Source organism: Tubulanus polymorphus, chromosome 2 (assembly GCF_964204645.1).
Source record: "Tubulanus polymorphus chromosome 2, tnTubPoly1.2, whole genome shotgun sequence".
Taxonomy (NCBI): Eukaryota; Metazoa; Nemertea; class Palaeonemertea; order Tubulaniformes; family Tubulanidae; genus Tubulanus; species Tubulanus polymorphus.
In genome coordinates this window covers 11,581,920-11,599,513 of record NC_134026.1, presented here as the reverse complement: position 1 = coordinate 11,599,513, position 17,594 = coordinate 11,581,920, and the positions used below count along the sequence as shown (strand labels likewise).

The following is a 17,594-nucleotide window of genomic DNA, read 5'->3' as shown; positions in this document are numbered from 1 at the left end:
TAACAAACACACCATACAAATTATTCCAAACTATTTCCGAATTATCTTCTTTTCTAGCTTGTATAGGTTTCATATTTATAGAACTATGTTTAGAATTATTATAACCTTTCACCAAATCATCTAACACATCGATATATTTATATGTTTCATTAGCAGTAAAATATTTCCACATTCTAGTTTTCAATGTTTTATTAAATCTTTCTATAATAGATGCTTTTTTATCTGAATGTGTTGAAAAATATTTTACATCGTTATCAGATAATAGTTTTTTAAAATGTTTGATATAAAATTCCTTACCTTCATCAAATTGTATCTTATCTGGAATAGCTTCTTTAAATATTGATTTAAAAGCATTTGTTACTTCTATACCAGTTTTATTTTTGATTGGAATTGACCATGCGTATCTACTGAATATGTCTATAACATTTAATATCCAGAAATATCCTTTGTTGTATTCCTCTAAGTTCTTCATGTCAATTAAATCTGCTTGCCATTGTTGATCGATATATGAAACCATAACTTTTCTTGTTAAATAAGTTTTATCCATTTTCTTGTGGATTTGATATGTTCAATTCGCTATATTTTATATCACCGTGTGGGTGCCATACGGCACCATTACCATTTTCCTTATCAGATTTAATTTTATTCCATAATTCTGTAACGTTAGAATATGATACTTCACTTTCTGGGTTATAATATAAATATCTTAAATATTGTTCTTTTTTTCATCTTCTTTTAATCCATTAATAATAATTTAGATTTAGTTTCAATGGCCTTATGATTTGACGTATTTTCTGATATAATAGGTTTATTGTCATTGGAATCATCTTTATCATCAGATTTGAATTTTGATTTATATATTACACCGGATAATATAATAACTGTTACTAATCCAATTGTAATATATAATTCATAATTACGTCCAGCATTAGAAGAATCAGATGGATTATTATTTGAATCAATATCAGATAATTTCTGTGATTCATTTAATCAGTTAATTTCTTTTTCTTAGCTTTTTTTAATTCTGAAGATCTTTTACCTAATTCTCTTGCCCATTTAATTTGTTTCTCGGATCTAGCCTTTTTCTTAAATCCATCACTCATTTATTTTAGTTAATTTTTGTTCTGATTCATTTTCTGTTTCGGTGTTTGGTTGTAGTACATCTGTTTCGTTCTTACCTGATTTATATTCCATAGGTTTGATGTTCGAAAATGTTATGACGCCAGTAGAAATTAATGTCATAACCGATCCTAATTGGAATGAAGCATAACCGACCCATTTTTGTAATTCAGTCATAACTAAGTAGTCATTTTTCAAATCACTATATAATTTATTTTCGTCATCAATTGGTATTAACTGGTTACATAACTTAGAGTAACATTTGACAATACCATCTGAAATAGAATCATTTATTCGGGCTAATCTTGCTTCTTCATAAATCTCAAAATATTTTATTACTTTATCTGGTTTCATAGCATCTAATTCTTGAAAAGTTATTATTTTTCCCAAGAAATCCTTAGATTTCCCGCCAGCAATTAATAATTCAAGATGATGCTCACAATATAAATAGTATTCATAATCTATATTACAATTAACTTGAGCACAATTAGTTACAACTGTATCTTTATTATCACTTATACCCAAATCATCTAATGTTTTTTTCAATATCAATACTATTCTTATTAGATTTCTTTGACATTTATATTAGAGAAAAAAGCAAAAAAAATATTATAAGTATTCTTCAAATGATACTAGCTAGTTAAAGCTAAAGAATTCTAGTATTGACTACTGATACTAGCTATTTGAATTTAAAGAATTTCTATTTGAATCTATTCAAAATATAAAGTATTCTCTTTTTGAAAAGAAAATATTAAAAATATAATAGAATTCACTAGCAGTTGAAGTTATTGTTTTTTTATTATATTTTATTTAAATTAGGATTTAATATCTCACTACTATTGTCTATCTATTAGGAGCAGTAATTATAACTGTCCAGATAAGTCATTTCGGATCCTCGATAATAAATCCTCAAACTGAAAATAAATTCAAAGAAACGACTGGTGGAATTACTATTTCATAAACACATATATTTTTTATACAAATTTTAGCGATCGATAATAGAACAATGGAGAACAATAGAAAAGCGGTCCAATCGGTTATTGCGCAATACACAGTTATATTTTTATTCTGTAAACTACAACATTCAAACATAGAACTGTAACCAATCAATATTGAGCAGCTGTTTCCGTCAACAACGATCAATAATAGAACAATGGAGAACAATAGAAAAGCGGTCCAATCGGTTATTGCGCAATACTTAGTTAACAGTAAACAATCAATACAGAACAACCGCCGCCATTAACAACGATCGATAATAGAACAATGGAGAACAATAGAAAAGCGGTTCAATCGGACCGGTTATTGCGCAATACTTAGTTAACAGTAAACAATCAATATTAAAACAGATATATACAATCGAGATTACATTTTTTGATATCCAAGACCTTCAGTGTTATAATTTATAATTTTGTCCAGAATTCTTTAATTACTGGATTGTTTCCAATCATTTTTCAATTTCCGGTAAATATCTGACTACTTCACTAAATGCTAATCCTAATATTTTGAATTTTTCATATTTTATTAATCTACCTACTCTTCTCAGTTTTCTTTCAAAACCGGCACTGATATCTCCACTCATTTTCTTAGTTTTCGATTCTTTGAGTCCAAACAGCAATTTAAGTCGCGTTGCTGGTAATTTTGGTAATTGTAGTTCGCGCGGTAATTGTTTATTATGTATTACATCACTCAGAATTTTCACCATTTCTTGATGATAGTCCAAATGTTCTTGTAATTTTTGTGAAGTTTGTTCGTCAATTACGAGAGTTTTATCCTCCATTTCTATTGATTCCTGTGTTTCACTATCCGTCGTTTCTGGTTCCTCATCCGTTGGTTGGCTTGGAATTTCTGGTTGATCTCTGTATTCCATTTTAATCTAAAAGATGTCGATGAATGAATTACTGAAAAATGAATTACTGTACTTAAATATGTTCAAAGGTTTCCCTACTTCATAATAACTACAAAAAACGGTACTTACACTTAGATTTAGAACTGTAAACTGTATTTTGAGAGAGAATATCCAATACGTACTATGTATGTGAAAGTTGATTTCTAACTGCCGACGTGGCACACGTTCGTCCAAACTAATTATTCCTGCACGTTTGCCTGGATTGTAACAGATGTTCCTTTGTGATGTAATTGATTAATCCTTTTCAACTGAAATAGCACATTCGATCAATATTCAAATGAGATACACCCCATTCAACTGAATATAACGTGCGACAGATGCAAAGAGCTAATACAATTACATATAGGCGGTTTGACATAGATCGAGAGTAACCGGTTTTCTAAGCGCTTAAGCTTCAACGTATTTTTCATTATGTGTTGAGTTCCATAATTCAACAAATGTCTTTGCTTTATCCAGTTGATCTAAATATAATTTCATATCTAGTTTATTAGATTTAATTATGTTTTCCTTCTTTTCTAAAGGTTTTAGATTCTTCCAATTCCAAATAAGTTTTTTATTGTATTCATCATTCATGTTAAATTTAGAAATCGGCAACACATGATCAATATGAAAGTATTCACCATAATTATCTATATTCATTTTATCGTCGAATTGATATATTATCCATGATATGAAAAATTCATCTGAACAACCCAATAAATTAGATAGTGTTTCTGAATGCGTTTCTTTGTTGAATAATTGTGTTAATCTAGATCTTAAGCATTGTTTCAATCTAAAATTAAGATGTGTTTGATATCTTACTCTCATATATTCTGCCATATAATAATTATAATGTTCTATATTATCTTCTCGATATTGTTTGGTATATAGTTTAAAACAAGTTTTACAGAAATATTGAAAACCATCTTTGCTAATCTTACGCTTATTAAATTCTGTTATAGCTAATTTATCTAATTTACATTTAGAACACTTCTTGTAGTATATATTTATGACGCCAGTGTTATTTGTTATATTTATAGTTTGTGGTTGTTCTGATTCCATTTATTATACATATTTTTTTACTAAATTGATTTTAGAAGTTCAATGATTTATATCATGTATTATTTCAATCACACTTTACTAACACTTTTAATGTTTAAAAATCTAACTCATACAAATATGAATATTGAAATAATGTTGTAAATATATACTTTTATATTGAATAATCTTTCAATTTAAATGTTATTCATTTATATGATTATTTTAAGAGTAATAGGGGTAATGGGCTTTCAGGTTAGAGGTTGAATGGTCGAGTTCATTAAAAACAAATATTAAAAGTAATTTAAAACTATAATATATTTTAATAGCCGTGTGTATTTCAGTTGAATAATAGAATAATTATTATTATTAAAATATATTTGATTATATGAATATGTGTATTGTAAATAAATCAATTGTTCGCGGAGCGGAGTGGTAGCGAAGTGGAGCGACCAATTGATTTAATACAATATGCATTTAAAATTTAAATTATTGATATCTTAGAATAAATATTTAGTTATAATATAAAATGCACACGGTTATGAAAATATATTATAGTTTTAAATTACTTTTAATGTTTTGTTTTTTAATGAGCTCGACCGTTCGACCTTTGGCCTGAAAGCCCATTACCCCTATTACTGTTATCGCTGCTTTGCAGCTATACTTATTATTTTATGTCACACTATTTTCACTAAAAGAACTAAGGCTTTGTTACCTTGCCGCTGTTGTCGATACAATCCGTATGATATCGTTCAGCTCACTGAGATCTACAAATACTCTGCGTGTTTTTTCACGAATCATCGTTACAAAAGCACTGTCGGACCGTAAACATCGACATTTTAGCCCCATTCAATGGGGCGACATGTTTTTCGAGTCGTCATCCCGAAATCAACCTGCAGGCCGATTGTCACTTCGATTGTCAATTCAAGTATAAATGAACTAATTTATTGCCGCAGACTTCACATTCAGCCGCGGTCTTCAAACCGTAATTTTAACAATAGCCCATTTTCCTCATCAAATCATATTACCGATACACTGGGAATTTACTACTTTTGATTTTAAAAGCACTGTCGAGCCGTAAACATCGACGAATCGACGTTCCGGGGATCAGCTGCGAGTTTCTCCTCATCATGAGAATCAAATCGAGTACAAATTAATTTGTTACTACGAGTGATTTGGCTGCGGGTTTCAAGGAGTTAGTTTAACAATACCTATTTTTCTTTACCAAATTTACCGTGTATTTACTAAGATAAATCTTTAGTGTACCGGGGAGTCGTAGGCCTAAACTAAACACGCCGAAGAGATATAGCGGAGAAAAGCTGTTATGTCGACGAGGTATCAAAATAACAGAATATATTACTTAATTCGGCCGCGGGCTTCAACCTCTATATCAATACAATCAATTCTCTATATTTCCTACAGTACATACCGATCATTGTCAAATGCACAAGGTACTTATTAAATACAAGTATATATAACACACTCCTTTCCGTATGCTGGACTCACTCACACTTGACGTTCGGAGTAAGCGTTCGCTGTGGGAGAAAGGTGATCGTTCGCTGTGTCGCTTGAAGTGTTTATCGAGTTTTACGCGGCTTTAGGCCTACCGGTACTGAGCTTTACTGTCTCAAACAAACACAGTATAATTGTTGCGTTTATTAACGGACTCATTGGATTGAACTTCAAAACAAAATTTACGATATTTAGGTGGGTTGTTATTCAATAGGCCTACGACCAATCTGTCCGGATGTTAGGCCTACGCGTATACATAGGCCTACATCGGCTAGTAGCCTCTACTAGGTTAAAGCTAAGTTCACTGTAAAGAAGGAATCAGATTTATTAAAATGCGTGTCAATTAGTGATTAACTGGTTGTGACGTGCAACGATCAATCACAATTATCAATTTTATTAACAAAAATGAAGATTTTTTTGAAAATTTTCGTCTGAGGAGACAGCTTTATAAGCCAGACTTTTCATTTGAGTTTTTTCAACAAAATTTATTTCGTTCCAACCAATAATATTCTTTTCGATTGAACCAATTTGAAAAAATTGTTAGAACAAAGTTGAACACACTTTTTTTGTCCAAACGAAAGGTTTTTCGTTCGATCAATCGTCCGATCGAACAGAATCGTTTTAATTTGAACAGAATTTTCTTTTCAGAACATTAAGTTTTTCTTTCGAACAAGTATATTGTAAAAAGTTTTTTCTCCGCACCAAAAGTATTAATTATTTCGTTCAATCGAACAGAATTGTTTTCATTCAAACATTCGTTCGAAAAAATTGTTTTCGCTCAACCAAATTTTTTTGCCGGGACAAAAAGCTTTTCATTTCAACAATTACATAGCTTTTCATTCGAACACATTTTTTTGTCAGAATGAAGAGAGTTTTGGTTCAAACAAAAAGCGTATTGTTCGACCAAACTGAATTGTTTACACTCGAACAAGATTTTCTTGTCGGAACATTAAGTTTTTTGGTCGAACAGCGTGTTAAGTTCGTTTTGGAAATTTACTCGGTCTGGTATTTTTTGGATTACTGTGTATGTCATTTGTCAGGACATTAAACAGAAGACGACTTAGGATGCTCTACTAGTTAGACCGACTTGAGATGAGGCGTTCCGTTGATGTCGGCTACAAGTTTTCGTAACTACTGAGCCATTTGGGCGACCTATCATTGATTCTGTTTCCTAATAGCCGGTTTAGTAATGGCTTATGTTGTGCCTATCAAATGCTTTGTCGAAATCGACCGTTGAACAGGATTCTAAGACTGTGCAGAAAACCCGTTATCGCTGCTTTGCAGCTATATTTTTATATTGAAATCTGCTGGAAGTATTATTAGTTATGCTGCAGAACATGTAATTTTATTTTTAATTTCAGTTGTCAGGAGCTAATAACGCAATAAAACTAATGCTGCAGATAATTTAATAAAAATGATTAAAAATAAAAATAAATAAAAATATATAAACATAAATTCCATTAGACTTTCAATATATAAATAATAACGCGCCTTTATGTAAATATGCAATTCGATATTTCATTTAATAATTTGATATTAGCAATTTGATATTTAATTTAATATTGGAAATAACTTTTGCACCTGTAAATGAAATAGTATTATCGAGTGTAATTAAAGATATAAGTTATAAATTATCAAATATATGTTTAGAATATGACACAAAAACTGATGAAAATATTGCGACTACAATGCAAACTAAAATATAATCAAGGATTTTCATTATTATATGATTAAATGATAATAAAAACAATCTTCATGATGATAATAGGTTTATTTACATGTTATCCGTTTCCATCGATTTCGACTCATCAGGCGTGAAGTGGCCTAGTTTACAAAGTACAAATGGATAATAAACATATCAAAATACGCTCAGAGAAAATGAGTCACCATGTGTGGAAAGTGTTTGTTAATACTTGGTTTTTTAGATTTTATATATAATGTCTCTTTGATGGTGATTTCAAAGTCATTTTTGCCAGAATCAGTGATTGAAAAGTTGCTTTTTTAAAGAAAAGTTTGGTGCACAATTTTACATGATGTTAAATGTTCCTAAATTGCTGAAGGCGAAGTTCCATGTTTTTTTACCCTTGTGGCCAAATGTCGCATTGTTTTACCAGTGTACCGTATGTATTATTTGCAGCACGCAACCATTTGAATTTATAGATTACATTGGCCAACAATGGTGAAGGAGTATGGGACTTGAGTGAAAAGTAGTTCCTAATTTTGTAGACGTAAAGACAATACGAATATCCACGTTGTAATATTGTTTGAATAGACTCTTGAGTTTTCTGCTAGATATAATCAGATTATATTTAGCAGAATTCAAGAGGGCAATCCTGAAACGATGTTCAAAATCAAGGATGTTCATCTTGCGGTGATTTAAAGAAAAATTCAAACCAAAGCCAAGGAGTTGACACAACGAAAGCCTAAAACGGAGGAGAGAGTCACAATGTCCGTGTTGCTTAGTCCAAGGAATAGAAATAATGAGCTGTTGAAGTTTCGAATTAAGTTCACTAGAATTGTCAGAAAAATGACGGTTACCGGAGTCCATAACGATAGAGTTGAGTAAGTTGAAGAAATGCGGGTCCGGAAGTTGAGCTCCGAGGTAATTGTGCGCTTGTCGAGATCTGAAGAATTGATAATCAAATGATCTGAAGAATTGATAATCAAATCATCTTTAGCTTGGCTGATGACTGATCTTAGATGAGGATTTGCTTGCTTCGGAAAGGGTGAATGCGAATCGAATTTCTTGATCCAGTTCATGGAGCAAGGAATCACCATGTTGCTGATGTAATCTTGCAGAAATTTCACTTTGGTTTTTGCTGTTTTCGCTTGAATGTATACCGCTTTTCATAAGTTACTTTCAGGCTTTGTTATGTCATTACTTTAATCTATTCCCCTTTCAATATTTTAATCACTCACTCTATTATTTCGTTTTTGTCTTGGATAAATATCGTGTAATATTCTCCTCTTCTCAGTACGCCTGATGATGGCTAATAGTCTTTAGCCGAAACGTTGCGCAAATAAAAATACGTTGCAAACCGCTCGCAAACAAAGTTTACGCCTGAACAAAGACGCCGGTTTATGCAAACCGATTTGTAAACCGGTATGAACGAGGACGCCGATTTTTCTACAAACCGAAACGGTTTGTGCTAACCGTTTTCAAACAAATGCGCCTCTGATGGCGCAGAATTGGGCGGGCGACCAGTCTACTATAGGGCGCAGAATTTAACGGTTAAACGATACTTACCAAGTTGAAGTTGGACCATAATTCTACCGAGCTGGTTATTTCCTTGAGAGATAACATGAGATGCGCATGCGCAGATACCGCCATTATTTAACATCCAATGGAAATTAACACTACATCCCCTTGAGAGATAACAAACTCAATGCCAAGATGAACAGGGAGGGATAGGTGGGCATGTTATCTCTCAAGGAAATAAACAGCTCGGTAGAATTATGGTCAAACTTCAACTTGGTAAGTATCGTTTAACCATTAAATTCTACCTCGCTGGTTATTGGTCCTTTCGAGATCCCATGAGATGTTTAAAGTAGTGTTAACTTCCATCACACAATCATAGTGCAACATTCCACATACAGTAACACAGAAATCCAAATAAATTAAAATGAACTCATTGAAATCAAACTGTATTGATAATTACTTTATTATATCCAGTTGTCCTCACATACAGTAGCAAAGTAGTAACTGAATTGCTAATATCAAAGTCATATGAAAAAATAAATTTACTATAAACTTAAAACAGCAGTGGCAAAATCTGCCTTACATTTCTCCACCGGTTTATTGTAATAGTTTCTAAAAGTGCTTTCTCTAGCCCAACCAGCAGTGGATAAAATTGTATGGATAGGTACTCTGGCCTTCAGAGCAGCACTCGTACTTGCCCCACGAATTGAATGAGGAGTAAATTTATCTACATCTATTCCAGCTTTTTGCATTGTCACCTAAAGCCACCTGGATAACGTATCCCTAGACACAGCCCCATGAGGCCTACAATAACTTATAAACAACTGAAACGAGTCTCTTAAATCTTCAGTACGACTCAAATATTCCTTCAAAACCGTAACGAGACAGAGACGCCTATCAGGAGCATAAGCTCTAATTTTAATTTCTTCCTGATGAAAACCAGGTCTAGTGGTTTTGAGAATATCCCCAAACCTAATTTTAACTGAATTTTCAGTCAAAACAATATTTCTAATATCTATCATGAGGATAGTCTTACCCCTTTGCCCTGCCAGCAACCATAATAACGACAACGTTTTGAGAGTTAGCTCTCTAAGAAGCAATTTCCTAACTGGGGAAATGGTTTTCAAGTAATCCAGTAAAAGGCAGGGGTCCCAAGTTACATTGTTCCTGGGAATGTAAGGTCTTAAATTGAATACTCCTTTCATAAATCTATTCACTAGCGTAGAGGAACCAACCGTTTTATCTCCTGGTATTTCCACATAATTAGATAACGCACTGCGTGCACTATTAATAGCACTGTAACTTAAACCATTAACATAAAGTTCAGTCAAAAACTCCACTACAGTTTCTATATCTGTAAAAGTTGAACTCGTCTCCCTTCGAAAACAATAACGTTCCCATTTGTCAATGTAGTTGTTGGATTGAGCCTTGGTGGAATCCCTCCATGAAGCTGCGAGGATTTTTTTGCTGCGTGGCCAATCTTCCATCTATCTAACCTACTAGTAATCTTGTTTTTGGCAGTTGCTGCTCCTCTCTCCAGTGGTGAGTTAGTGCTGGTTGAGCTTCCCGGCTATAGAGAATAAAAGGTTGTTCTTTACACATATGGACAAATCTAGAAAACCAGTGCTGAGTCGTCTAGAACGGGACTACCAAAACCCCTGACGCCTGATCCGACATCACCTTTTGAAGTACTTTCCCAACCAAATTGAAGGGTGGAAAAGCATAGAAAAACCAAGACGCCCAGTCTTCACTAAAAGCATCTATGTATTCAGCATAGGGGTCAGGCTTCCAAGCGATATAAGTTTGTAATTGGAAATTGTGTCTGGAAGCAAACAGATCAATCTCCATTTCTCCGAATTTTTGTCTAATTTTTTGAAAAAGTTTTGGATTAAGTTTCCATTCCATATTGTCATCAATTGACCTGCTCAGTTTGTCTGCTTCAACATTATTAATGCCGGGCAAATGCGTAACCGTGAGCCAATTATTATGTTTATAACACCAGAGCCAGATTTCTCTTGCAATTTCATTACACCCCTGTTTCCTACCCCCCTGATTTGAGATATATGATACAGTAGTAGAATTATCTTTGGTTTCCCTACTAAAAGACCTTAAAGCCATGAATACGGCTTTTAGCTCCAACACATTTATGTGGTCTTTGGCTTCTACATTTGACCAAGTGCCCCCTGTTCTTTCCTGCGTTGGGAGGCGCCTATAAGCCCCCAACCAGCATTTGAGGCATCGGTCTCGATCTCAGTGCAAACTTTCTTTCTCAGAATATGGGCTTTTTGATCTGCGAGATTCTTTGTCCACCATTCAATATCTTGTTTACAATCTGGTGGAAAAACATTTTTCTAATTTCTCAGGCGTAAGACGCACTGTCATCTCCAAAGAGTTCAAAATGAATCCTAGGTAGATCAATATCTGCGTGGGGTTCAAAACTGATTTCAACCAGTGAACAATAAACCCAGCTAGCTCCGATGAGTTCACCATGTAAACTACTGTTTCCCTACACAAATCTAGTGTCAGGTTTACAAGAATCGAATCATCGATGAAGCTAGAACACAAATGACCATCTCTTCGTGCTTGAGAAAATAGAACTTCAGTGAGTTTCGTGAAAAAACGCGGAGCACTCGCGAGACCATTAGGTAAACAAGCGAACTGATACAACTTATCACGCCACCTAAATCTGAGGTACTTCCTATAGTAACGATTGATAGGGACAGAGTAATATGCGTCTTTCCAATCCATTGAAGCCATGTAGCACCCCGGGGACATTAAACTGATAGCAGTTTTCAAACTTTCCATTTTAAAATGATGGTAAGTTATATACTCATTTAACTCGGTAAGATCTAATATAACTCGAAGCGAGTAATCAGCCTTCTCCCTTGTAAAAATATTTGAAACAAATTGATCTTTTGTAGGGGCCACTTCTTCAATTATTCTCTTAGTAATCATTTTTATGATTTCAGAATCAATTCTCAAGGACTTTTCCTTATTGAACCTATAAGGTTCTCTCTCAGGAACTGGGGGAGGAGTTTTGTCAAACTCAATTCTGCACCCTCTGATCATCTCTAAAATATTATGATCAGTAGAAAGTGAATTCCAGTAGGCATAATGGTTTTTAAGAGACCCTGCCTGGAAGTTTTTGGCAAGCGTTTCTCCTTTTTTGAGTGTAGCCCCTATGAAAGATTTCCATGAGGTTTGGTTAAACCTACATGCCTCTATTGTTGGCCTTTCTTTCTCCTCCCTATGTCGTTTTGCTTCTGATGGTGCATCTTCCGAGGCGGGTACGGTGCAGGCCGCCTGCCTCTTCCTAAAAACGTCGAGCGAAATGCGAGGCCGGCTTCCTGCCATACTGATGAGGTTGTTGGTCAGTATTTCCAGATTACTGAGTTTCCTCCCCATAATAGCTGCATCATTCAGCTCTTTGACCTTGTCACCTAAATTTGATCCAAACAACTCCGGGTCTCTTGGTTGCATTCATGTAAAGCAACCACAGAGATTTGAAAAACGTCAAACGTTTTTCTGGAGCATTCAACGACCTTTTGTCTATCTTCCGGCCTTTTTAACTTGGCCTTCAAATCACTCAAATCATTAATCAATTCAGCCTGTTGCGCGTTCAAGGTATTAGAGATTTTCTCCCCGACTTGTGAAAGTCGGAGGTCACGCTTCTTCGTGAAATGTTTTAGTTTGTACCAGATCGTCTGGTTTACCCTAGGGTTTTGAACATTCAGATTCTCTGGCCGTAAATACTTTGCCCATAGAGCTTTAATGGCATCGTCAGTGAGACGTTTTGTCGCTAATTTATTCAAGATGCCTGCCAATTTCTCATTTATCTTGTCTCCTAACTGCTCGTTTTGACCCATGTCAGAAGCAATGTCATCGATCCAGGAGTCATCGACTTCAGAGTCATTGTTATTGGGGTCCGACATTTTTCCCCCAACTTCTTCATTCAAGAAATCATCAATGTCCTCATCATAACTAAGGAGCGTTGCAGTGTCTGCATTTATGTAATCGTCACCCATAGAGACACTTTCCTCGGAGTCCGAGGTGTTTTTTTTTGTTTTTTGATCTTAAAATAGGGATTGTCCCCATTATTCATTTATTTGGCTGGTAAATTTTGTTTGATTTTTCGATTGAGTGTCCCTTACAGACCCACCACACCTGCCGGGAGCGAAACAGGGGGTTTGATTTTGAAATCGGAAATCGAAGTACAGATATAGATGTGTGATCGGCGGTCGAGTTAACAGAATATTTTTAAATTGAAGTACATAATTGGAAATTCGGTTCCGGTTCATCCAAACAATCTTCCATTCAGTCTGAACCGGCAAGCGACTGATTGGGATGAATTTTTCAGGCTGCCTAATTTAATACATTGGGATTCTGGAAATAGCTATATTACAAACGTGCTCAAACTTTGGATGTTTTGGTGTCTTGGCAACACAAGATTTAGGCTGTTTCCCTTTTTTAGGGTGAGCGATATGAGGGGAGTCCCCTTTTTGAAGCTCATTTACTGCCTTAGCTACCACACCTTCAATAAGGCTGAGAAATTCTGCTGAACCTGTGTTAGAAAGCAGGTCCTTTTGGGGCTTAGATGGACCCGGAACGGGGGTGCTGGCCGAGTCGGCAGAAACAATACCCTTCCTTTCCTTTTTGTTAGGCTCAGTTTCACTTTTATTAGACCTAACCGATTTGCCCTCAGTGGGCGAGGGGTTCTCGGTAATGCGACACTTGCTTGGGGCAGCACATGTTTTCCCCGTCGCAGACATTCTTCGATAAAAACCCAATAAAACACAGTAAATACGGTTAGTAACGTGTAACTGGACTTGATAACTTTTTCGATCGATTTTGTTTTTGATTTTGCACTGAAAAATGTATTCATGATCGCATCCTTTTCTTTTTCGATCGATTTTGTTTTTGATTTTGCACTGAAAAATGTATTCATGATCGCATCCTTTTCTTCCTTCGATTTTTTACACCATACTACGTGCGAAACGACGTGTCTGCTTAAACGAGGCGAAACTTGGTAGTTTCCTTGACCGTGTAAGGCTCGGGGAATATCTGCATACTGCAGATCTACTATACTATTCAGGCGCTCAATGAGATCAGGAATTTTCAAAATTTTCCAATTCGTCGATAGTTTTATGAGATTGTTCATACTTTCGCAATTATTATTAGTCCAGTTTAAAGGAACACGTTTCTCGATCTGCGTTGGAACGAAAACATGGAACATGGAACAGACCCAGTTTGCAATTTATTAATCACTTTGTTGTCATTTCGAAGTAACAATTTGGAAAAATAAAGTGATTGTTAGATTTAGAAACAAAATCGGAAAAAAGTTTAACTCAAACTAAGAAACTAAAAACTACGATATATTACGAAAAGATTTATTTCACAAAATGTGCTCAATTTGCACAGCGTATTGTTGAGTTTACCAAGGAAAACTCGTGTTATTTAAAAAAGTTTATTTCCAAATTCAATTTGCACAGTAGGTCTCATTTAGTGTTGATTTTAATATAAAATATTCAATTTTAGAATTCACAATCATTGTTTTTTATTTCCTGACGGTGTTTAGTATAACCCGTGAGTTCATGACGGTGTCTGACGGTTCCTGGCGGTTCCTGACGGTGTTTAGTATGACCGATACATACAATACTACTAAAATACCACTTTATACCACTAGTGACATACTGAACTATGCAGCAGAGGCTACTTGTTTGTTCACTCGAGGCGATTGATTGATTGTTCTTAATGTGACATTGGACACCAGCAGTTGATCCAATGAAAATAATGACATCAACAAGGTAACTTCACCTACATACTTACTTCGTAAAAATGTGAACATTGTCATTGAATATTCTATTTCACAAACACTGTATCGATTATCTATTGTAGATTATTGTGAGCGTTTTAGCGATGATTTTGTGAGTCACAACTTGTAGGATGTTTTAAGAAATTGAAATAATGCATATCAAATTAGCTCAACATGAAAAGAATAGATTGCAATGCATCAAGGTAAGTTTGAAAAATGGATTCTGAATCATTAATTGTAAAGTCAATCCAGATTTAATTGTAACAGTGTGATATGTATTTTAATTTCAGAATGATAACCTCATGCACTAATCAAAGAGAATAAAGAATCAGCACTAGCTGTCATGAATTGAGATTCCAAATAATAGGCGGTGAAACTCCTTGATTCTGATAAACTCATCATCATCAGTTACATCAGCAAGCGCTGCTGCGCCAAGATGTTGTGTACTTTATTTCTCCACTGCTCACGATCTGATAAACTGATGAGGTTTAAAGAGCTGGATTCTGTGAATAACTGCACTAGCGAGCCTTCAATTTGAATTGTGATTGGATTATCTGTCTGGTCGAGACATGGTCTCTATGATTCTAAAGACACTATCATTCAAATCAGGGATATCAGGATCGTCCCAATTTGTCGATGAAAAAAAAGCTACTGTTCTATGTCATGAAATACGTAATGTCATTGCTTAATCTCTTGTCAGGGGCTGAACAAGATTTTGTACCAGAAGTGAACAATAAATATTGAATTCAGTGAAAAAGAATTGGTCGTGATGAATTTTATAATCGATTTCTAGCAAAGTCAACATTGACATTGTGTTGTGGCGAAAATTGTCAATATCTGGGGTGGGTTTGACCACAAAATGTCGGTCTTTGGTGAAATTATATTATGTATTTCGGAATGGCCTTAAGCCGTTCTTTTCTCATTGTTTCTTTATAGATGTACGTATTCCGGGACGGGGCTGGGTGTTCTGCGACGATGTTTCGGGATCTTTTCGGCTCAATTTCAATCTGACAGATTTTTGGCAGTCCTGTCAGATTCCAATTTCACGACCTGGGCAGGCCCCCGCGGTGTTGGCCACGCCACATCGCGGTGACATTAGCGATTTTTCGGCGCCTGTCCAGGCCATTCTTTTATCCTCCGCCTACCTATTAGTGTGTGTTCTCCTTTTTATATTCGAGACCCAACTTCTTTGATTTTGGGCCGTTTTGGTTCCGTCTCGTCGCCGGAGAATTCTCCAGCCCTGCTCGTGTTTACGCTCGTTTTTACGACGCCGTTCGCTGGCGCCGCCTCACTTCCGTGTGAGCGTTTTCGCGGTGGTGCGGTTAACTCCGGTTTATTTTTAGTAAATATCTCCGTATCGGTCTTATAGTCGTCATTTTTCGCGTTAATCTTAAAATATTATATAACTTAATTCTATTTCTCGCGTATGAAGTCTTTATTTAGGGTTTTATCATTCGTCACGGTCGAATGATTTCGCGTGCTCTACTTTGTCCGCGGATCGTATCACTGCTCGTCACGCTTGACCAATCACCGCGTGCGTTGACCGCATGAAAACTATAAATTTGGCGCAATCGCGCTCATTGGCAACTTGGCTCTGGCAGAGCCACATTAGAAACTCTGCTTGCTGCCTCTTCACCGTTTTACGAATCGGACGCTGTAAATCGTGCAGATCATGTAAGAAGACAATTTTACTCTCTAATTAAGACACGGGCCTCCGGGTCGTCTGACCCCGGGATCGCTGCAGTGGTTTTTGACATCCCGCCCTCAGTGAGTCCCGAGTGCCGACGCACTCGGGGGTCGTGTAGTCGTCGGCCATGGGCTGCCGATAAACTCGTCACTTACAATCCTGTAAATATTGTAAATTCTCCGTCAGTTCATCGTCTGTTTAAATTCAATCCTCTGACGATGCCAACTTAACGCTCTCGTCGCTGTAATTAGTAATAGTAATTGTAATAATAATAGTATGGTAGGCCTATATCTTCTGTGCTATTTCCGTAATTTTACTCCGAGATGTCGTTTCTGCTGACCATGAAAATCACCTGTATTCAGTAACTCCTTTTTCGAACGAACGCGCGGTCGTTTCATCTTCTTGACGTCGCCTCTGAATTTCGACTCTTTGAGTTCGCGTCACCGACATTTTGAATTTGGCGCGCAGTCGTTGATTAACGACCACGCTCGTCGTTAACTATTTGACGCTCCGTCGTATAATTCTTATCGTTGATTGAAGACAACGCTCGTCGTTAACTATTTGACGCTCCGTCGTATAATTCTTATCGTTGATTAACGACAACGCTCGTCGTTAACTACTTGACGCTCCGTCGTTAACATCTTAATCGTTGATTAGCTTCGACGCTCGTTTACTGAGACCTAAGTGATATTAGATACACACCGGAGTCCGCCGCGCCACCGCTTCTATTTGACGTTCGGTCGTCTCCTTTGTATGCTACCGTACATTGACTGTACCAAGGCTTTGCAAGCCATGAAGGGCACATTCTTTTTATATATCGAAATGTAAATAATCAAGGTGTTTTGCGTGTGGACATGATGTCCCCTTGGCATCAAGAACGATGAACTTTGTATTATAAGAAAATATATATATTTAATAATTCGTACTACATTCCAATCAAACTTCGAATCTTGCGTTTATTTGATTCGCCGGCACTGGAGGGAAGGACGAGGATTTCTGTTTGTTTTCCTGCTGCATCAAACCCATTTAGTTCTACGTGAGGATCGTTCCCCTATTGACCGTCGCTACGGACAACACTTATGCATACGACTAGTTTGACAGATCTGGCATGAGTCGCAATTAGCTCCTGAGATGACGGGGGACAGCTATGTGCGAGAGGGCACTTGGAATGGGGGTAGCCATATCCGCCGAGTAATCAACACTGCGAGTTGCGTCCGAGGAAAGCCCCTAAAGCGGATTACTCTGAGGAGAGCGGGTTGGGGGGTCTGTATTGGCCACACAGATTAAGGCTACGTGGAGTAGGGAGGCGACTGTTTGGAGGAGAGCGTACTGCTTAAGCGCC

General features: G+C 36.0%; 1 protein-coding gene across 1 annotated transcript; it reads right to left on the bottom strand.

Annotated features, from left to right (window-relative positions):
* Nucleotides 1-10,388: 10,388 nt before the first annotated feature.
* On the bottom strand, nt 10,389-12,778 carry LOC141898917 (uncharacterized). The gene is made up of 3 exons (XM_074785064.1): nt 12,324-12,778; nt 11,083-12,222; nt 10,389-10,962 (listed from the first exon to the last, which is right to left on the bottom strand). The coding sequence occupies exons 1-3, from the start codon at nt 12,776-12,778 to the stop codon at nt 10,389-10,391; spliced, it is 2,169 nt and encodes a 722-aa protein (XP_074641165.1).
* Nucleotides 12,779-17,594: the final 4,816 nt, after the last annotated feature.